The sequence below is a fragment of the Labeo rohita genome, chromosome 10 (genome assembly GCF_022985175.1).
Source record: "Labeo rohita strain BAU-BD-2019 chromosome 10, IGBB_LRoh.1.0, whole genome shotgun sequence".
In the NCBI taxonomy this organism is placed as follows: domain Eukaryota; kingdom Metazoa; phylum Chordata; class Actinopteri; order Cypriniformes; family Cyprinidae; genus Labeo; species Labeo rohita.
This window is the reverse complement of record NC_066878.1, coordinates 31,017,796-31,040,879: the sequence shown is the minus strand read 5'-3', so window position 1 is coordinate 31,040,879 and position 23,084 is coordinate 31,017,796. Positions and strand designations below refer to the sequence as shown.

Here is a 23,084-nt window from a genome sequence, read left to right as displayed (position 1 = left end):
GCTTTCCTCTCTGTTTTTGCCCTCTTATATCTCTCGGTCTCCTCTTTATCTCCCCAATTTTCTTAAACCCAAATCGCATTCTTAGCATAACCAATAATGGAGGTAGCAAAGTAGATTAGGACAACGCAGAACACTTCTCTCTTGAGGACTCAGTAAAGTCCCAGACGGTTGACTGTTAACATGTAGTCTGAGACTGTACACTTTTAAAAATAAACTACGGAAGTCCATTTCTGCCATGGAATAAAATAAATAAATGAAATTCTGACTTCTTCTCTTGCAATTGTGCAAAACAAAACCTAAATTGTGAGATTAAAAAAATTACCTTTTATTATATTTTATTCCATGGCGAAAAAACAAAAAACAGAACTGTGAGGTAAAAAGTAGCAATAACCTTTTATTATTCTGTGCGGAAACAAAACAGCAACTGGGAGATGTAGACTCAGAATTCTCAGAAAACATTTCAGAAATGCGTCATAATTCAGAATTGCGAGATCTAAAAACTGTAAGGAAAAAGTCAGATGTAAAGTTAGAAATCTTAGAAAAGAAGTCAGAATTTCGAGATTTAAACTCACAACTGTGAGAAAAATGTAGAATTGTGAGATAAAATGTAGCATAACTTAATTTTATTCTGTGGCGGAAACAAAACAGTTCTCATATTCTCAGAAATGAGTGATAATTCAGAATTGAGAAATGTAAAAATTGTAAGAAAGTCAGAATTCTGAGTTCATTTTTTGCAGTTATGAGAAAAAAGTTAAAATTGTGAGATATAATGTCTGAATTGCAAAATATAAACTCAGAATTGTGTGATTTTAAATAAAAACAGGAAAAAAAACAGAATTGCAAGATGTAAACTCAGAATTCTGAGGTAAAAAGTCAGAGTTGCAAGATTTAAACTCACAATTGTGAAAAAAGAATTGTGAGATGAAAATAAACAATAACCTGTTTTTTATTCTGTGGTGGAAACAAAACACCAATTGCGAGATGTAAACTCAAATATTTCAGAACACGTGTCAAAAGATAATTCGGTTGTGTGAAATGTACAAATTTTAAGGAAAAAGTGAGAATTCTGAGTTTGTTTCTCGCAGTACAGAGAAAAAAGTCAAATCACAATTTTAAGAAAAGTTTAGAATTGTGAGGTAAAAAATAGCATAACTTTTTATTATTCTGTGGCGAAAAAAAAACAACAATTGTGAGATTCAGAATTCTTAGAAAACATCAGAAATGCATGACAATTCAGAATTGCGAGATGTAAAAATTGTAAGGAAAAAGTCATAATTCTAAGTTTTTTTTTTATCGCAGTACAAAGAAAAAAAAAGTCAGAATTGCAAGATATAATGTCTGAATTGCAGGATATAAACTTAGAATTTTTATTCCATAGCTGAAGATTCTTTTAAGAACTGATCTCTGAAAGCAAAATTGATCTTCTGTTGCATCTCTGAAAAAAACTCCTTTTATATATTTATATTTATATATATATTAACTGTTATATGTAACAGAAGTGCCTATTTCAACATAACAACACTTTGAATGCAGTGTTTAGCGTCCACATTCACAACAGTTTTGTGTGTATAGTGATTCAGTCTGTGATTCTCCCATGAGGCCTGTAGATGAAGTCATGATAATTGACTAACCGAGCTGGAATCGTGCCGCAGTATAGGAGCATTGCTATTCGCAAATAAGCTGAAAAAGTCCAACTCTATACCGCTGATGCTAACAGTGAGGTGTCGTCGAGGGAATTTGAAGAGTCAGCACGTCTTTGGTGCTTGAACGGTAACAGAGCAATGCATCCAGACAGTTGATGTTGTGAATTTTAATGCGGATGGTGACAGTGCATTGAGGTTGTTTTTATTTGCAGAGTAGAGGAGATTTTTTTTTTTTTTCTGAGTTTTTGGATGACTGGATTAAAACGGTGCTTACAGACAGCAAAGTCTCTGTCCAAAGTGGTGCCGTCGGACTTTGCTGTTGTCCTCCAAGTGCACACTTTTACAGCAATTTACCACCAAAAATTAGAGTCAAGTCAATGCGGTTCACCCTTCACCAGGAGCTTGATTGACAACATCTTACTAAGTTGTATTAGCAACTGTATTAACAGATCCAAACTCATTGCTGCTCCTGCTATTAGTATATTTATTCCAGTATACTTGGTAATGGGAGTTACAAGGCCGAGAGCAAGACTTTCAAGACTTTAATAATAAAAAATAACTTTACATTATAATGGTAGTAAGAGAAAAATGGTGAACGTGTGCTGCCATCAACCCATTTCCATGTGCCTTCCACATCACTGTCAGTCAGACCAATCCAGGCTTGAACTCCGCTGGATATTTTCTTTACAAAATCCTGACAAGATGAAGAAAAACAAGGAATTATTTCAAACACATCAAATGACTTCTTACAAACAACACACACAAAGTTAGTAGATATATATATATATATATATATATAGATATAGATATAGATATAGATATATATATATAGATATATGTATGTGTGTGTGTGTGTGTGTGTGTGCATATATATATATATATATATATATATATATATCTACTAACTTTGTGTGTGTTGTTTGTAAGAAGTGTGTGCATATATATATATATATATATATAGATAGATAGATAGATAGATAGATAGATATAGATATAGATAGATAGATAGATAGATAGATAGATATAGATATATAGATATAGATAGATAGATAGATAGATAGATAGATAGATAGATAGATATAGACATATAGATATATAGATATAGATAGATAGATAGATAGATAGATAGATATAGATATCGTTTTTAGGACATCCCTATAAAAACCTCAAAGGGAGGTTTTGTCAGATTTGTAAGTCTTTGGATAAAAGCTACATGATTTAATGTAAATTTAGCTCACTTTTAGTTACAAATATGTCCCCAAAATATGCTTAAGCAAGTAGACTCTAAAAATGCTGGGTTATTTTATGGTGACCCAAATGCTGGGCTCAGCTTGTTGGGTCACTTGTAATTAATGTAACTATGAATGCATTCAAAAATAAAACAGATGTGAGTTTGCTGTGACTTATGGAAAGTATATGTAGGGTTTTATACACAGTGTGTAACACTGTAAAGAGGTTCATCCCTCACAGCCTCATTTTTATCCAAGAAAAAAAATGTCATATTAAACCCAAAACACACACACAGCCACAATCAGAAATAAAAGACGTACATTTTCTGCTCTTAAGGTCTCAAGATACCTACTCCTTTATCTCCACCCTTGAATTTATACATTTACTTTAACAATGAATAAAGTCAAGTCCCGCCCTATAATTTTTCACATTCTAAATCCTGTTTCACTCTGAAATATGTCACATTAGATCAGCCATAACTTCTGTTACATGACTTTAAGTTTGCTAAGCAGAGCGTGGACAGTAATTATGAGATGTCCTGAAATCAAAAATCAAAATGGCAAGATCCACAAGAGGTTTGCTTTTCTTGCATTTCAACTGACATTGCGTTTTTCTAGTTGTAAAGGTTAAAAACCGGGGTGCCCAAACTTGGTCCTGGTCCTTGGTTTACCTCCAACTTGCCTCAACACACCTGCCAGGGGGTTTCTAGTATGCCTAGTAAGAGCTTGATTAGCTGGTTCAGGTGTGTCTAATTGGGGCTGGAGCTAAAATCTGTAGGACACCTCCCTCCAGGACCGAGTTTGGGCACCCCTGGGTTAAAACAATGTTAAGATACTGACAAACAGTAGTGTTTCCTTGGACTCAGACTCGTCTCGGACTCGACTTAGGTGGACTCGAACCCAACACTACCATTTATAACACTATACTTTGTATTATATCACCTTTTCATCAAGTTACAAAAAAACTAGTTAATAATATATATATATTTTTTTTACTATTCTTCAGTGTTTATGTTTGAATGAATCCGTCAAGTTTTAATGACAGCCAACATCATATTTTATCATTTTAAAAGTTTGTGTAATTTAAGCGTTTGTATACAAATCAGCTAATTTTAACCTTAAATATTATAATAATGTAGTAGCAACTGACTCTTATGTACATTTTACAGCATTAGTTGAGTTTTTTTTTCCTTGAAAAATATGGCCTGAACTGTGATATATATCTAAAATAATCAATACTGAATCAGAAATCAAATGCTTTTGAGTCAGAATCTAATCGAATTGTGAAATTTGCGTCAAAACCCAGTCTTACTAAATATATTTCTATCATTGAATATTTGTGTGGTTTTAGTGTAGTACAAGAATGCCTTAAAAAAATTGTCAGTTCATGTTTCTCTTGAATTAACTGTACGTTTAGTTGAATTAAGTTGATAATCTTGGGTAGCAGCTGATCTCTCTCTTCTGTGAAGTTGGTGTTGTTAGTTGTCTCTCACAAGTGATACACAGCACTAGGATTGCGGTTAGCAGAAGAACACACAGCAGCAGCAAACACACTTCAGCTGCTCTGTAGCTTCTTATCTTCACACAATCACTTCCTGGCGATGAACAAACGTAACTTTATTCTCTTTATCTATTCAACACAGCAATTAAAAACATGCAAACTGAGCGTTAGGTCATTATTGGTAAAATTTGTGCTAATACTTTTGTGTGATTAAATATAGTAATGATTAATCTCAGTACCTGTGAGTTCAGATGACTGGAGTCTTGTTGCGTTACCGGTTTCATTGTCAACATTAGTGTAAATATCATCGGGCCATTTTGTCAGGTTGTTTGTCAGTAATTTTCTGTCGTCTCTGTGTCATCAAAAAGTCTCCTGGACTGTGTTGTGTTTCTCATCTGTGGCCAGTATTTATACAGAAAGGAGCTTATGTTTAACAATGCTTGATAAATGATAATAATCATTTATTACCACACAATCACTCCTTCACTTCCCTCAGATATTGATATAAACCGCTAATATATTTCCCCAAAAAACATAATGGCTATTAATAAACATGTGGAAAAACACAATCATTGCCACAGTTTGTATGTTTATGTGTAAAGCCATCACGTGATGTTGAAAACCTTCAGTGTTAGATGAGCTTCAGGTTGGATTCTCATATTCTCAGACTTCAGTTGTGCCTATTTCTGTATTTTCATTTATGCTTTTTGACAGTTTTGGTATCGTCAAGAGGCCCACAAACTAACACTAGTTTCTCTCCTGAAGTGGAGTTTGTTGTGCTGCATCTGTGTTCGAGTAGCCAGTATTTATACAGGGAAAAAAATGTTTTTGTGATCAAGTGTTTATGCATAAAGGAACTGTTTTTGTTTTTGGAAATTGTTCAAGTATTTATGCAGAAAGGAACTTCAGCTCACAAATAAAACTGGAAATATTTATTTTAAACAATGTGGATTGTTATCATTTAAATGAGTTTCAAATGCATGTATTATCACAGATACACTTAGTGTCTTTATGTATGATCTTTAGGGGCTTGTGCATCACCGTATGTAATTTGAGGTGATTAATAGAAGTACTTTTTTGTGGCAGTGCCATCTTCCCCGTTACTAGGTGTTGCCAGGATCTTCGAGCTGGTTGCTAGGGTTTTTTATCAAGTTACTTCAGATTGTTATGGTGCTCTTGCTTGTTTCTGAGGTGATTTTTCTCCCTGTTTGCACTCCTGCTCACAACAAGTTTACTGAACTCAAATTCTGAAAGGGAGATACTTTAGTAACTCCCAACACTGTTGTGTGTGAACAGAACAATATTCAGCACTCTAAAACAGGACTGAAAGGACTAGTCAAACCAAGACATCCTCTGATAAATTTGTAAATAGAAATAGTTCATGCAAAAATGAAAATTCTGTCAAAACCTGTAAGACTTTTGTGCATCTTTGAAACACAAGTGAAGATAGTTTGAATGGAATCTGAGCGATTTCTGTCCCTGAATGTAAAGAAATACAAATGTAATGGTTTTAAGATCAAATGTTATTTTATCTCAACCATATTCATGATGTTTTCAGTGTAACTATCACAACTTAGAAGAGAAGTTCACTCCCCCCCCCATGTCATCCAAGATGTTCATGTCTTTCTTTTTTCAGTTGAAAAGACATTCTAGGATTTTTCTCCATATAGTGGACTTCAGTGGTGGTCAACCAGTTGAAGGTCCAAATTGCAGTTTCAGTGCAGCTTTAAAGGGCTCTACATGATCTCAGCTGAGGAATAAGGGTCTTATCTACCGAAACAATTTGTCATCAGGAAAAATACAAATTTATATACTTTTTAACTACAAATGCTCATCTTGCACTAGCTCAGACTCATGCATTATGTAATCACGCAGGCATACAGAAGTACCGACCCTGTGTTTACAAAGGGAATGTGTAAAGAAAGTCAAACGCTTTTTACAAGGATAAAACAACGATGTCAGACGATTTTGAAATTGGAGGTTAAAATGAGATGGTAGGGCCAGTGGTTAAACTTTTTACTTGCCCGGTCAAAGTTTTCACTGGCCCTGCCACAAGAAAAATTAAATAGTTGCTGTTATCATTGTTTTTGACTCATGTTATCTTTTATTTTAAAAAATACGCTTAAACGACACCAAAATTCAATCAAATTGTGCAATTTTCGAATCCAATCTCGAAACCACAGCAAAACCTACTAGCATAACAAATATAAAGTTTAAACATTGTTTGTTAAAAAATTATTTTTTTAAAACAGCAGACGGACTGAAAGAACGCAAACCCAGTCTCTGCCAGCAGGTGGCGCTTGTGGAATAACTGTGATATTCCCTTTCTTTGGTTACAGCTGTAAACAAAGCAGCACCGTGCTTATGAAGGCAACTTTGAATGCATTTTACAGAGGCAAATGAAAAGAGAACGCCATGTAAACTTTTCTTAAAAACAGTCAGTTCCCCTCTGAAATGCATTCATATAAACCCTTGTTTCAATATTTAGGATAATTTTCCAATTTTTCACACATTGTGAACCGTGATCTTGCTCTGCCTGCTACAGTATTTTCTCTTTGCGTTCGTCTCCAGCGTCTCTGGCCTCTGTTAACGGATGTTTAAAGAATTCATAATATTTCCACACACGACATTTTGAAAAATGATTGCATGCAGTCTGTGTGCAAGCCCGGAACAGATCGGTTGAAATATGTCCGGTCGATCGGTGCATCTCTACTCCACTGTATTAAATATAGATTAGTCATTGTTAAAGCTGCAAAGTTAAACGCCAAGACGAGTAATTAAACATACTTTTGTAGGCTATTTGTCCATCAGAGACACGTCTCTCTGTGATCGCGTGAAATTTTAAATTAACAAGGCTTAAAAACATGTGCAAATGATGAACTTTTGTGACGACGTAGCAGTGGCACGATCGGGCGTCTTTCACGCTGGAAACTCCTTATTTGGGAGTACACAGACGAAGAACCACCCACGCATGACCTTTCCAACGTGATTATGTAATGCGTGAAGTCAAAGACAAGCATTTGTAGTTACAAAGTATAGAAATTTGTATTTTTAAAGAAAATGAACAATCGTTTTACAAGATAAGACCTTTATCCCTTGGCTGGGATCGTGTAGAGCCCTTTGAAGCTGCATTGAAACTGCAAGTTGGACCTTCAGGCCATTGGCCACCATTAAAGAAAAATCCTTGAATGTTTTCCTCAAAAAAAAAAAAAACATAATTTCTTCACGACTGAAGTAGGAAATGAACATTTTGGATGACACTGGGTGAGTATATTATCAGGAAATGTTCATTCTGGAAGTTAACTTCTCCTTTAAGCACTTTAAACTCAAACTCTTTTTATCACTATTATTTCAGTCAAACTTCTTTGAAGTACTGGAGTGAATCGCAATGCCTGTGACTAACATACAAGTGATAACTGAAAACCGAAATGTATTTTTGACATTCACTCGTAAAGTATTTCTGGTCAAATTTAATTATGTAAACTGAATGTCTTTTAACATTGGCATTTTAGTTGAACAAACTTTTCAACATTCCAGTGCAAAACATAAAACTCAGTGCTGGGAAAGTAAATCTGTTCATCAGAAAGCGAGAAATGTTTCTGCATAGATTCTGAGATTTTCCGAATGCATCGCGATTCTTTCTCGAATTGATTCTGAGCTTAGTTTTTAACAGCGGATGAGACAGCATGCTTTAGAAACAGCTGTGCTCTGCTTGCTTCCAATTCATTACATGCGCTTGGATCTAAAATAATCATTTATAAATTGTAAAAAGTTTGAAGCGAATTACAAGGGTGCTTACATTAATCTTATGTCATAAAAACATTCTGAGGTGCAATTTCATCAGGGTTGCCAGGTTTTCACAACAAAACCCACCTAAAATTAGCCCAATTGTGTTTCGAGGAGGATCACCCATTAAAAATCGCATTCCATGGGGTAAAATACTGGTAACATTCGCATTCCTGGGGATAAATAGCACTATATTGGGGCCGCTTTAACCCGCAGCAACAGTGTTAAAGTAACCCAGTTTTGCAGGCAAACCGCAGAGTTGGCAACACTGAATTACATGCAGAATGCACAAGCACTCTTCTTTGTGAATATTTGAGTGTGCGGTTAAAAACTAGATTAGAGCGCCACCTGCTATTGAAAACTAAGCTCAGAATCGATTCCAGAGAGAATTGCAATGCATTTGGAAAATCTCAGAATCGATCCATGAATCAAGATGCATAGATTTATCATCACAGTCCTAACTTCGCATTTTGACTTTCAAAGAACAGCTTGGTTTTGTATGGATGGCATTTTAGATATTCATATCATATATGTGACCCTGAACCACGAAACCAGCTGTAGCAACAGCCAAAAATACATTGTATGGGTCAAAACTATCGATTTTCTTTTTATGCCAAAAATCATTAGGATATTAAGTAAAGATCATGTTCCATGAAGGTATTTTGTAAATTTTCTACCGTAAATTTTAAAACTTAATTTTTGATTAGTAATATGCATTGCTAAGAACTTAATTTGGACAACTTTAAAAGGTTTTCTCAATATTTAGATTTTTTTTTTTTTGCACCCTCAGATTCCAGATTTTCAAATAGTTGTATCTCGGCCAAATATTGTCCTGTCCTAACAAATCAATGAAAAGCTTATTTATTCAGCTTTTAGATAATGTATGTACATCTCAGTTTTGAAATTTACACTTATGACTGGTTTTGTGGTCCAGGGTCACATATAGAAAGTGAGGACACGAGTACTTTGGCAAATTGATAGAATTTCTATTCTTGTGAAAAGCATCTCAGCTTCTCTGAACTTGTTTGTGCAGTGCATCAGAAAAATATTATTTTTATTACATCCTTGCATTTTCTGCCTTTGCACCAACCCTCTTTCTTCTTCTAATGCTCCATACTCCATACTAATGTCTCTGTGTGATGGTGTGGTCCAGGTCTCTCTAGTGTGGCATTATGGGATAGAGACATTCCTCCATCTCCGCTGTGCATGAGTGCCCTCCAGTGTGCGAGACTCACTCCAGAGAGGCTCAGCAGGGTGCCAATGAAGCCCATGTGTCGCATGGCAGATTTGCTTAAGTCTGCCTCGTAATTTTCTTTTTAATTTATCCGAAGCTTTGAGCGTAATTGAATTCGGGTAGTGAAAAGTATCGTGTGACTAGTTAACATTGAGTTAAGATGGAAAAACACATGTTGTGGCATTGGTTTAATGGTGGCGTTACAGCGTGTGACAGTGAGAACCTGTTCCTAATAAAAAATGAGGTCAGAATAGACATTAACAAAGAGCTGAACGATGTGTGTGTGTCTCTCTCTGTGTGTGTGTGTGTGTGTGTGTGTAGGAACATCCTTTACTGGGCCAAGCGTTTTTCATGCTTCATCCATGTCGCACTGAGGAGTTTATGAAACCTGCTCTGGATTTGGCACAAGCTGAAAACAAGTGAGTTTCTCCCTGCTGCAGCTTTAGTCGTCATGCATTATGTGAAATGAATATTCTGGGTTCAGTGCATGTTTACATTTACATTTATCAAACGCTATTTTCCAAAGCCACTTACAGTACATTGGATTCAAGGTATACAAGCTCAAACATTGCTTGGGAATCAAACCTATATCCTTGGTGTTGCTAGCATTATATATATATATATATATATATATATATATTTTTTTTTTTTTTTTTTTTTTTTTTTTATAGATTTTTCAGTTTTATAAATGAATAATGGGGGCACATATGCTGTGTTTGTTTATTTTGATTTACTTTTCATTATTCTGATTAAATTTTTTATTTTACCTTTTTTTTTTTTAATTCCTTTTTTTTCCATAAGCCTCAGGAAACCAAGCTTATATTCAGGTATTTAATTCACAGAGAAACATCAAAACAAAAAAAAAAGATTAAATATTATTTTTACAGTTTGAATAAAAAGTTTACCTAAAAAAACCCCACAACCCTTGCCAATAGATTCCATTTAAAATGAGGAATATATTAACATTATATTCTGTGGTTATCAACAGCATACTTTTAATACAAGCTTTATTTAATCTACAATTATTTCTTTTAACATTTTTTAAAATGGTGTTATACCATTATATCTGTCTCATTTAGCTCTGAATGTTAATCAGATCTGGCATATTCATCTATTTAGCTAGTAAGATATGACTAGATATAATAATTTTTTAAAGGGATAATTCACCCAAAAAATGGTGGGGGGGGTGTTAATAAAAACCTTCAAAATCTCAACACCCATTCACTTCCATTATATAGCTTAGAAGAGCCAGGACCTTTTTTAATATAACTCCAATTATATTTGTCTGAAATAAGAAAGTCAGATACACCTAAGATGGCTTGAGGATGAGCAAATCATGAAGTAATTTTCATTTTTGGGTGAACTATCCCTTTAATTTGCAACTTTGCAATATATGTAGATGCACTGATTATCTCATCTGTTCTTAGGAGGGTGAACTATATCGTGACTTGGCTCAGTGTTGTGGGACCTGTCGTCGGACTTGATGTCCCTTTGAGCTACAGCACCGAGGTGTCCGCTCCAGACTGAAACACCTCTGCTTTGACCTGCTCTGATCTTCCTGTCTGTCTCAGACTCCACAAACCCAGAGGATGTGCAGAGGACATGTTGAGGGTCTCAAAGGGGCCAAAAGGCTTCAGAAGTCTTGTTAGCAATGCTTGAACATTCAAGACACAAAGTCTTTAAGTTCACAAATTCTCAAGAATGCTCTTCGAATGTTTGGGGACAGTAAGGTTTTTATTCATTGAGGGTGCAATAAATTGATCAAAATTAACAGTAAAGACAATTATAATGATACAAAAGTTTTCTACTTTAAAGGGGTCATCGGATGCCCATTTTCCACAAATTGATATGATTCTTTAAGGTCTTAATGAAAAGTCTATAATATACTTTGGTTAAAAATTCTCAATGATAGTGTAAAACAACACCCTTTTTACCTTGCCAAAATCAGCTCTGCAAAAATCATCCTGTTCTGGTCGAGGCTGCTTTAAATGCAAATGAGCTCTGACTGCCCCGCCCCTCTCTTCTCTCTGTGGAGTGACGAGCCTATTTACTTTAGCGTTTAGCCGCTAAACGTTTAGCTGCTAAACTTTCTAACTAGCACATTATTAGAAAGGTGATCACAAAGATTCATAAAAAAAAAACCCTTATACTCACTTCTGCTGTAAGTGAAGCTGGATCACGAATGATTCAAGCAAACATAGACGGATATATATGTAGATCGGGAGGCGCATTCCATTCACAAACAAACGTAATCCACTGTATCTTCAGCGGCTCAGATGTCGGGAGTAAATGACGACCACTAGGTTCATTATTACATCGAGCAACACAACAATCGCTCAGTCGGAGATATTCTTGTCTAACTTACATCCCTGCTCCAGCATCAAAACAGTGGAGGTCGGACTCTGACAGCTGATCTAAGGTAAGACGCTCATGTCAATCAACTATCGGCCTCTGTCAGTGTGACGCCACAAAGACAGGCATCTGAAAATGGCTCGATTTGAAAAAGGGTTTTTATCATTATAGAGTAGATTTGTACATACACTGCCAACACACATTAATGTTCAAACAACATGTAAAAGTGAACTTAGCATCCGATGACCCCTTTAAATAAATGCTGTTCTTTTGAACTTTCCATTCACCAAGTATTCCTGAAAATTACAGTTTTTTAGAAAAAAATATGAAGCAGCACTAACATTTTCAACATTAATAATGACAAATATTTCTTGAGCAGCAAATCAACATATAAGAATGATTTCAGAAAGATCATGTGAAACTGAAGACTGGAGTAATGATGCTGAAAATTCAGCTTTGACTCACAGGAATAAATTATATTATTCAAACAGAAGTCAATTATTTTAAACTGTAGTAATATGCCACAATATTACAGTTTTTACTGTGTTTTTAATCAAATAAATGCACCCTTGGTGAGCAGAAGAGACTTGTTTCAAAAACATTCATAAATCTTACTGTTTTGAATCTGGTAGTGTATGCAAAATTAAAGGTACTGTAATTATTTTTTTGGATTACCAACCATAAAATGTCCATATTATCTGACAGATATCACTGAAATGCTCTGGGAACAATCTGTTAGCATTCCCATTTATCCCATTTGTTTTTCAGATGATGCATGCAAAATGCATTGCTGTAATCGTTGTTGGTAAATTATTTGAATTCAGGGATTTGTTCATAACATGTACAGTATGTGATCAAAATTAAAAAGGCAAACAATATTTTTCTCTGCTGCTGTTTCTTTTTTGCATTTTGAAAGCATTGTAAAAATCTTGTCAGTGCAGGCATACGAAGGATTGCTATTCAAACATTAGCCTGGAAGTCTTTGTCTTCAGCTGCGTAGGTAGGTGTGTGTGTGTGTGTGTGTGTGTGTGTGTGTGTGTGTGACTCAATATATTTTCCTTCACTGGTCGGGTATTGTGAAGCATGCGGCTGCGTTTGGCCTATTTTTGACATTTCAGAGGCCTGAAATCAAGCTACGGCATGATTTGTATAACCTTGCATCTAATAAGCAAAGTAAATAGTCTGATATTTTTTTTGTTGTGTCTCCCTGCAGTCTGACATTTCTCTTCATTACTCATCCAAGTAGCGTGCCGTGCCAGGACACGGTTTAAAAGTTGAATGGAATCAAATCCCTCTGAAATCCTGGCCGTCTGATGTGAAGTCTGAAAACGGAGGAGCTGAGTTTAGAGTCCGGAGTTTGAGAGAAGACGGTGAAAGTCCTCAGTCAGCATGTCTAAATGGGGCGCGTGTCTCTCAGGGGACTGTATCAGTGTTGGTAAGGAGGTCAGCCTCCTACCCGAAGCATCTCGCTCTAATGGACGGACAGGAATGATGGAGAGGAGAGAGAGAGAGAGAGAGTCGCATAGATGAGGCACAGTAGGGAAATGTTACCTGCTTCATAAACAAGGCCATTCTTAAAGGTTTAGGTCACCCAGAAATGAATTAAGGACTGTCAAGCTCAATTATAGTGTTTCAAAATTATTTGAAAATAGTACGTCCAATGGTGTTTGGTTTCATTTGTGTCTTGAATTCATTTTGATGTTTCTCACACAAAGCTACTAGACTTTGGACCGCCTTTATCCCATCTAAACAAAATATGTTCTAAGAACGTTTTGGTAACATAATGTTAAAATACAAAAACGTTCTCTTTATTTTTTTTAGTTATGTGATAGAGAAACATTAAGAGAACAATCCATTTTAGCACTTTAACACTTTTTTTTGAACATTCTCTGAATTTTTTAAACAATAAGTAGTAATGTTTAAAGCGTTTCGTATGCAATGAACAATGTATAAATAACATTTTTGTAGTGAAATTTTAGAACACTATTAAAGGCCAGACAACTTTGAACAAATGTTTCTGTTTACGTAATGCTGAGAGAAAGAAAGAGAAAACGTTCTCTAAACATTGTGAACGTAACGTTTAACAACGTTTAGAAAAAGATGAACATCAAACTAAACAGTTTCAAGTTCCATGAACAATGTATAAGTGTTTTTATGCTGACATTTTGAGAATGTTATTGAAGACCAGACAACTTCAAACGAATATTCTATTAATACTACAAAGCAATGAGAGAATGTTACATTTTATCATTATGGGAATGTTACTTTTGAATGTTTCCGGGACATTCTGAAACCAGTCTTAATTAGTAACGTTTAAAAAAAGTTAGATGTACTTCGAACATCAAAAACATTTCACATTCTGATGTGTAAAATATGTTTTTGTGCTGATATTTTGAGAATGTTATTAAAGGCCAGACAACTTTGAACTAATGTTCTGTTAACATTGCAAGAGAATATTACTTTTGATTGTTCTCTAAATGTTTTGAAACAGGTGTTAGGTAGTAAAGTTTAAAAAAAGTTAGACGAATGTCAAACTAAAACGTTTCAAGTTCCATGAACGATTTATAATTTTTTTTTGTGCTGACATTCTGAGAATGTTATTAAAGACCAAACAACTTTGACATTCTATTAGAGAAACGTTAAGTAATGTTCCAAAACGAAGATTCACATATAATTTACTCACCCCCTTGTCATCCAAGATGTTCATGTCTTTCTTTCTTCAGTCGTAAAGAAATTGTTTTTTGAGGAAAACATTTCAGCATTTTTCTCCATATAATGGACTGATATGGTGCCCCGTTTTTGAACTTCAAAAATGCAGTTTAAATGTGGCTTCAAATGATCCTAAAATTCGGTTGAGAAAGAAGGGTCTCATCTAGCGTAACGATAGGTTATTTTCATAAAAATAATACAATTTATATACTTTTTAATGTCAAATGCTCGTCTTGTCTTACTCTGCATGGACTCTTTTTTTCAGGTTCATGACAGTTAGGGTATGTTGAAGAACTTCCATCTCATGTTCTCTCTCAACTTCAAAATCATCCTATATCAGTGTTTTACCTTTTTTGTTAAGGGTGTTTGATCTTCTTTGCATGTTCACTTTGCAAAGACTGGGTCGTTACTACTGCAGCGATGTAGGATGATTTTGAAATGATTTTTGAAGTTGAGGGAGAAAACACGATTGGAGTTTTTCGACATACCCGAACTGTCTTGAGTCTTAATACACAGAGTTCAGGCAGCGCAAAGCAAGACGAGAGTTTGAGATTAAAAAGTATTTAAATTGTATTATTTTAATGAAAATAACCAATCTTTTGCTAGATAAGACCCTTCTTCCTCGGCTGGGATCAACAACCGCATTTGGGATCGTTTGAAACCGCATTTAAACTGCATTTTGGAAGTTCAAACTCTGGAAACAAATCAGTCCATTATATGGAGAAAAATCCTGAAACTTTTTTCTCAAAAAACAATTTCTTTATGACTGAATAAAGAAAAACATGAGCATTTTGGATGACAAGGAGGTGAGTATATTATATGTGAATCTTTGATTTGGAAGTGGACTTCTCCTTTAGGGGAATGTTACTTGTGAATGTTCTCTGACCGTTTCAAAACAAGTTTTAAGTAGTAACGTTTAAGAAAAGTTAGATGAAGATTCAACTAAAACTTCTTGTTCTCATGTATAAAATGTTTTTGTGTTGATATTTTTTGAGAATGTTATTAAAGCCCAGAGAATGTTTAACGAACATTCAAGTATAGTTACATAACGTCGAGAAAACATTAAGGAAATGTTTGATTTTATCATTATGGAATCACTATTTCTACATCAAACTAAAACATTCCGTAAACGATGTATAAATGTTTTTGTTGTGACATTTTGGGAATATTATAAAAATCCAGACAACTTTGAACAAACATTCTATTAGAGAAATGTTAAGTAATGTTACATTTTATCATTATGAGAATGTTACTTTTGAATGTTTTCTAAACCCTCCGAAACAAGTATTAACTAGTAATGTTTAAGAAAAGACATTTCATGTTCTGATATGAAAAATGTTTTTGTGCTGATATTTTGAGAATGTTATTAAAGTCCAAAAAATTTTAAACATACGTTTAATTAATGTCACTTTGAAAGAACATTCGTGAAAACATAAAGGAAACGTTCCATTTTATCATTAGGGGAATGTTACTTTTGAATGTTCTCTGAACATTCCGAAACACGTATTAAATAGTAACGTTTAAGAAAAGTTAGATGAACATCCAGCTGAAACATTTCACATTCTGATGTATACAAGTTTTTTTATACAGTTTTTTTGCTGATATTTTGAGAATGTTATTAAAGTTTAAAGAACTTTGAACGAATGTTCTATTAACATTACGTAATTTTGAGAGAACATTAGACAAAACATTAAGGGAACCATATTATCATGGTTTTATCATATGGGAATGTTACTTTTTAATGTTCTCTGAATGTTCTGAAACATATCCCTGATGAAAAAACCAGCATATGCTGGTTAGGTAGGTTTTAAAGCAAGGATGCTGGTTTTAGCTGGTCTAAGATGGTCCTTAGCTGGTTTAAACTGGCCCTTAGCTGATTTATGCTGGTCCTTAGCTGGTCATGTGCTGGTCCTGAGCAGGAGGGACCAGCTTAAGACCAGCACATGACCAGCTAAGGAGCAGTTAAGACCATCTCAAATCAGCATCTTTGCTTCAAAACCTACCTAACCAGCATATGCTGTTTTTTGTTGTTGTTGTTGTTGTTGCCTTGGCTGGTTGGCTGGTTTTAGCTGGTTTAAGCTGGAAGTACCTGGGAGACCAGCTAAGACCAGCCTGGAAGTGCCCAAAACCCCTCTAAAACCAGCCAAGGAGCTTATGGAATGACAGTATGAATATGAAATGGCATGGGTGAGTAAACGATAATTTAATGGAATAGTAATGGAATAGTTCACAAAAAACAATAAGTTGTCATTTCTGCATCCTTGTTATGTTTCAAAACCATATAATTTCCTTTCTTCCATAGAGATGTTTTTTTTTTTCCCAGCATGCAAAGCTCTTCACAATAAAATTAAAATGAATAGCAACTGTCAAGCTCCAAATATGACCCAAAAAAGCATCGCAAACGTGTAATAAAAGTAATCTGCATGAAATGTGAGGTGTATTTCAGGTCGTCTAAAGTCTTACAGTAGCTTGGTGTGAGAAACATGTAAATGTAACTCATTATTCACTTAGATTTCAGACGTCAATCGTGTTTGTCTTCAATTCCAGTCATTTTGCAGCTCAACAATTTCACTGGAAAATAACAGCGCAAAACATCATCGTTTATTCTCCACAGAATGGTAATGACTAGCATAAACCAGCTAGCGTGCGCCAAAACAGACATGACGGTGAGTAAATGACGACATTTTCATTTTTGGGGTGAACTCTTCCAGTCACATTTACGATTGACTGTGTGCAGAACGTCTAATTGACGTACGTAGAATGTATTGAGTAAGTTTTAGACAGACTTCAATATTATTATTATATCTGGAGGAGTTGTTACATTAGAGGAGAGGAAATTAGAATTGCCTTAGAAACAAATACCCATTTATTTTACATGCTTCACTGGAGGTATTGCTTAATGGAGTTTGATCGCTCCTAATGGAGTTGGGGAATTAAATTTGTGAAATGCCACCGTGAGCGTCAAACGAGCCGCTGCTGACATCTGTTGGTAAGCGTGTGCAATATGTTGTTGTGGTTCACATGCCTGTCCACTAGGGGCCTCCATTGACCGAGGAGCAAACGATTCACTACAGCGACTGTCTCTGAAGAAACGCTTAAAAATTATTTGATTAATTAAAAATATAACACCAAGTAGCATTTATTATAAGGGAATATAGCACAAGCTCACCTTCACGCACGTTCCTCAGGATTTTGTCAGGTTGTAAGCGATTAAACAATATATTGTTGACATTTTCAAAACTAGCCACTTAGCCTACTTGGATATCTTGATATCTTATACTACTGTTGCTTTACTATTAATTAAGTACTTTTAAAGTGTTTATTAATATATTAAAGTAGCTTTTATTTTTATATTTTCAGTTTTCAACTTAAGATACTTAACATACTTTAAAATAGAATTTATTCCTGTGATGAAAAGCTGAATTTTTATCAGCTGTTACTCCAGTCTTAAGTGTCACATGATCCTTCAGAAATCATTCTAATATGCGGATTTATTATTAGAATGATCAATGTTGGATAATATCAACAGTTGTGCTGCCAAATATTTTTTGGAACCTGTTTTTTTTTTTTTTTTTTTTTTTTTTCAGGATTCTTTCATGAATAACAAGTTTAAAAAGTACAGTGTTTATTCAAAATATAAATATTTTATAACAATGTAAATTATTTATTATTAACTTTTAATAAACTTTTAATTATTAACTTAATATATCCTTGGTGAATAAAAGTATTAATTTCTTAAAAAAAAAAAAAAAAAAAAAAAAAAGAAACAATAAAAATGTACTGACCCCAAACTTTTGAAAGGTAGTGTATATGTGTATATATATATATATATATATATATATATATATATATATATATATATATATATATATTTTTTACCTTATTTCAGTTAGTTGATTAGAAGTTGTCTAATCTAATATTTATATTTTATATCAGATTTATTTTAATTACCAAAAACAATTTTTAACATTTTTAGCTTTAATTATTGATAATATGATTATATATGATTTTCAGGTCACTGTATCTACTCTAGAACTGTAATAATGAACTGTATCTAGAAGTATTAATGTTTATGTAACTCAGATGAATGATGTATTTGTCAGTTTTATGTGTACTGTAAAAATGCTGTTTTACATGTATTTATTTGCAGATGCTGTTATCCAAATGAGGAATATTCTGGAATAATACCATGTTTTTTGGACACAATCAAGATGAACATACCATGGTAAGTCTTTAGAGTTTTTAATATGTTTTATTTTTAATATATTTAATATTAAACTTTTTAATATTTTCAGCTTTAGTTTTAAAACATTTTGTTTTTTATTTCTATATTTAATTTTTGTTTTATTTATTTTAGTTTAATTATTTTATTAATTGTTTTATTGTAACTTTTAATTATACATTTTAATAAAACATTATTATTTTTTTATTTTAGGTTTAATTCTGTGAATAAAAACATTTAAATAGTTTTACTCATGAGGGGAAAAAAGGAGGAGGAGAAGAAGAAGAAAAAAAGGGTTTACTGTATTATTGGATATGCTCACAATTTTATTTCTTTCCCTGAGAGTGTTTTATCTGGCAGTGATATTCCAGACAAGGAAGACCCCTTTCCTGCCCAAATAATCCAGACATCATCTTGGCTTCCAGCGTGATTTGAATAATGATAAACCAAACAGAACTCATCTCTTGCTTGTCTATACCAGCTTTCCGACAGCAAGGAAAAATGGGTCAGATATTCTTTGCAGGATCAGACCATCTGGATTCGGTTTTCCCTTACATTCTCCACCCTCATGTTGTCAGGTATGAGAACGGGGTCAGGTTGTCTGCAATATGTTACAGTAACAGTTGTGCATCTCTGTAAATCATTGCCTTCCATATGCTTTGGGTTTCATTTTGTAGAGCAGCAGAGTTTATTCATAATTAAATAAACCCTTAATTGGGGTTTTATTGGACCTGTACACTTAAGTCAATGCCTGAAGGGTGAGTCTAGACTTGTTGTAAATGCATGACATATCTGACGTATTTATGCTATTGTAAACTATAATGTAGCCAGCATGAAGTGTTGTTATAAAGTAAAAGCATTACTGAAGTAGTAAATGTGATTTAATAGCCAAATTAGCTGCTTAAATACTGGACGCGCTCCAAACGATCTTCTCCGACTGATACGGGATGGTGCGACAACCGCTGTTTGTTTTCTCTCTTACACACACACACACACACACACACAATCATGCACAGATGCAAATATATGTCCTCTGAGACCTTAGTACATAACCTTTGTGGAAAAAGCTACCGTTTTTGATTATGTCCTCTAAAAGACATCAGTGTTTACAAGGTTTCACGGATGCCAGCGATGAATAAACAAAAACATATGGTTGTTTAATGCACCAATTATTATGCTAAGTCAGATCTGACCTTGTATGAAATTGGAGAGAGACTAAAATAAACGTTTGATTAAAAAGTTGTTTGATTTAGATCTAGTGTCTCCAAAAAACATTTGGACCAGGGTTATTAAACTAAAACTGAAACTGTAAAATAACATACCTCATTAGAAAAAAAAAAAAAAAAAATATATATATATATATATATAAATAAATATATATATATTGACATTTAATTATATATACAATGCCACTCAAAAGTTCAGGATCAGTACGATTTTTAATGGTTTTTAAAGACGTTTCTTATGCTTATCAAGGCTGTGTACATTTGAGCAAACATATAGAAAAAAATGTAATATTGTGAAATATTATTATGATGTAAAACAATGTTTTTCTATATTAATATGCATTTATTTTCAGAATCAATACTCCAGTCTTCAGTGATATGATCCTTCAAAAATCATTCTAATATGCTGATTTATTATCAGTGCTGAAAACAGTTGTGATGCTTAATTTTTTTTTGGAAACATTTTTTTTAGGATTCTTTGATCAATAAAAGATTAAAAAGAACAGCGTATATTTAAAATATACAGGTTTTATAACAATATACACTACTGTTCAAAAGTTTTCGGTCAGTGAATTTTTATTCTCTCTTTTTTTTTTTTGTTTTTTGAACAAAATTAATACTTTTGCTCACCAAGGATGTGTTAAATTAATAAAAAGGGATACCATAGATTTACAATGTTAGAAAAGATTTATATTTTGAATAAATGCTGTTCTTTTTAACTTATTCATCAAAGAATCCTGAAAAAAAGAGGTTCCAAAAAATTATATTTGGCAGCACAACTTTTTCCAACATTGATAATTGTATTAGAATGATTTTTGAAAGATCATGTGACATGTAAGACTGGAGTAACAGCTGATGAAAATTCAGCATTGCATCACAGGAATAAATTATATTTTAAAGTATATTAAAATAAAAAAACATTATTTTATGTTGTAATAACAATTTGCAATATTACTGTTTTTTTCTGTATTTTTTAACAAATAAATGCAGCCTTGATGAGCATAAGAGACTTCTTTAAATATTGCTATTTTAGTATCTAGGTATTATTCTATTATAGATTTTATTAGTATTTTGTACTATATATTTATATTAACTTTTCTATTTCAGTTAAACTATATATATATATATATACACTACCGTTCAAAAGTTTGGGGTCAGTAAGACTTGTAATAGTCTTTAAAGTAGTCTCTTTTGCTCATCAAGGCTGCATTTATTTGATTAAAAATATAGAAAAAAACAGTAATATTGCAAAATGTTTTTACAATATAAAATAATGTTTTTTATTTTAACATACTTTAAAATAGAATTTATTCCTGTGATGAAAAGCTGAATTTTTATCAGCTGTTACTCCAGTCTTAAGTGTCACATGATCCTTCAGAAATCATTCTAATATGCGGATTTATTATTAGAATGATCAATGTTGGATAATATCAACAGTTGTGCTGCCAAATATTTTTTGGAACCTGTAATTTTTTTTTTTTTTTTCAGGATTCTTTCATGAATAACAAGTTTAAAAAGTACAGTGTTTATTCATAATATAAATATTTTATAACAATGTAAATTATTTATTATTAACTTTTAATAAACTTTTAATTATTAACTTAATACATCCTTGGTGAATAAAAGTATTAACTTCTTAAAAAAAAAAAAAAAAAGAAACAATAAAAATGTACTGACCCCAAACTTTTGAACGGTAGTGTATATATAATAAATACAAATACAAATACAAAAAAATACATTAAAAAATTATAATAGTATTTCAATTATTAAAATAAAAACCATTCTGTATTTTTGATCAAATAAATGCAGCCTTGATGAGCATAAGAGACTTCTTTAAAAAACATAACAAAGTCTTACTGATCCCAAATTGCTATTTTAGTATCTAGGTATTATTCTATTATAGATTTTCTTAGTATTTTTAATTATTATTATTATTTTTTTTTATTGTTTTTCTATTTTCTAGTTTTCAGTTAAACTTAATAATTTTGTTGTATTTATCATTTTTTGCCTATATAGTATTTATTAATTAAATTAACAAAATGGGGACACTATATATATATATATATATATATATATATATATATAAACTAATAGCTAATAGTATTTCAGTTATACTAATATAACACTGATTTAGACACTTACAATGGTTTAAATGTCATTTGCACTGGATCTTTTTTGATCATTTCTTTTAATCAACTGTACTGCAGTAATTTTAATAGATGTATAAAGTCAGTAAAACAAGTTGAAATCAGTTTCTCACTGGTCATCAGAATCTCACAAACACTGACTCACATTGGAATCGTCTAGTCACTGTGCTGGATTTGTTGAGAAAAGGGCCTTTTGTTTCCTTCGGTTTGAGGCTTTAATCACATTCTGGCTCTTTCTCATATACCGCCCAAAGAGTTTTGGCCAGTGTCATTGTTGCCAAGTCAAACAGTGTTTTCTGGGAAAGAACCAAAGATCTCTGAGCTCCAGGACCAGTAGATGGCCTCATATCCCATGGCACAAGCAAACGTCAAGGTAAATTTGACTCTGCTTATGGTTCTCTGAGCACTTATGGTCCATTCTTATAAATAAGTGCTTGCTAAGGCTATGTTTGAACAGATTCTTAACCCTATTTGTGCAGTGATATCTCAGACTGTGTGGCCTTTTGAGGAAGCCTGTGTTATTACTTATTATTTTATTTATGTGCGTTATTTCAGACTTGCGGTTTTCGTCTGGCAGACGAAAAACTCAGAGAAATTTAGACTGACGTAGGGACCTGAGCCATTCCTAGAGCCCAGAATATCATAAGACTTGGAAGTGAGCACTTTTAACTCTAGCCTGTAAGTAACCACCTAGCAACCATGAAACAGCCTGCTGAAACTAGTTGGAACTCATTAGCATCTAATCAGCAACTAAAACCACCCAGAATATCCTAGCAACTACATAACGTGAAAAACCAATTGGAATACATTAGCAAATGGTTAACACTCAGAACATCCTACCAAGATCTTAACAAGCCAAAACCATTTAGAACCACTCAGTTGCAGTGGTTTTTGCCTAACAGCATGGTCAAGCCACTCGGAACACCCTAATTACCACATAGCAACAAGCTAAAGGATTTAGAGGATGTCAGCTACCGAAGAACAGTATAAAACCACTTTGAATGGCCCAACAACACCATTGCATCAAGCTAAACC

The 23,084-nt window shown here is 33.4% G+C and overlaps 1 protein-coding gene across 2 annotated transcripts in view; it reads left to right on the top strand.

The window, feature by feature from the left end:
• The window catches only part of atg10 (ATG10 autophagy related 10 homolog (S. cerevisiae)), a 43,634-nt gene extending 31,011 nt beyond the window's left edge, over nucleotides 1-12,623 (top strand). For both annotated transcript variants that reach the window (XM_051120357.1, XM_051120355.1), the window contains exons 6-7: nucleotides 9,715-9,812; nucleotides 10,821-12,623. In XM_051120357.1, the coding sequence (XP_050976314.1) occupies nucleotides 9,715-9,812; nucleotides 10,821-10,920 (198 nt within the window). In that variant the 3' untranslated portion in view covers nucleotides 10,921-12,623. The remainder of the gene's footprint in view (nucleotides 1-9,714; nucleotides 9,813-10,820) is intronic.
• Nucleotides 12,624-23,084: the final 10,461 nt, after the last annotated feature.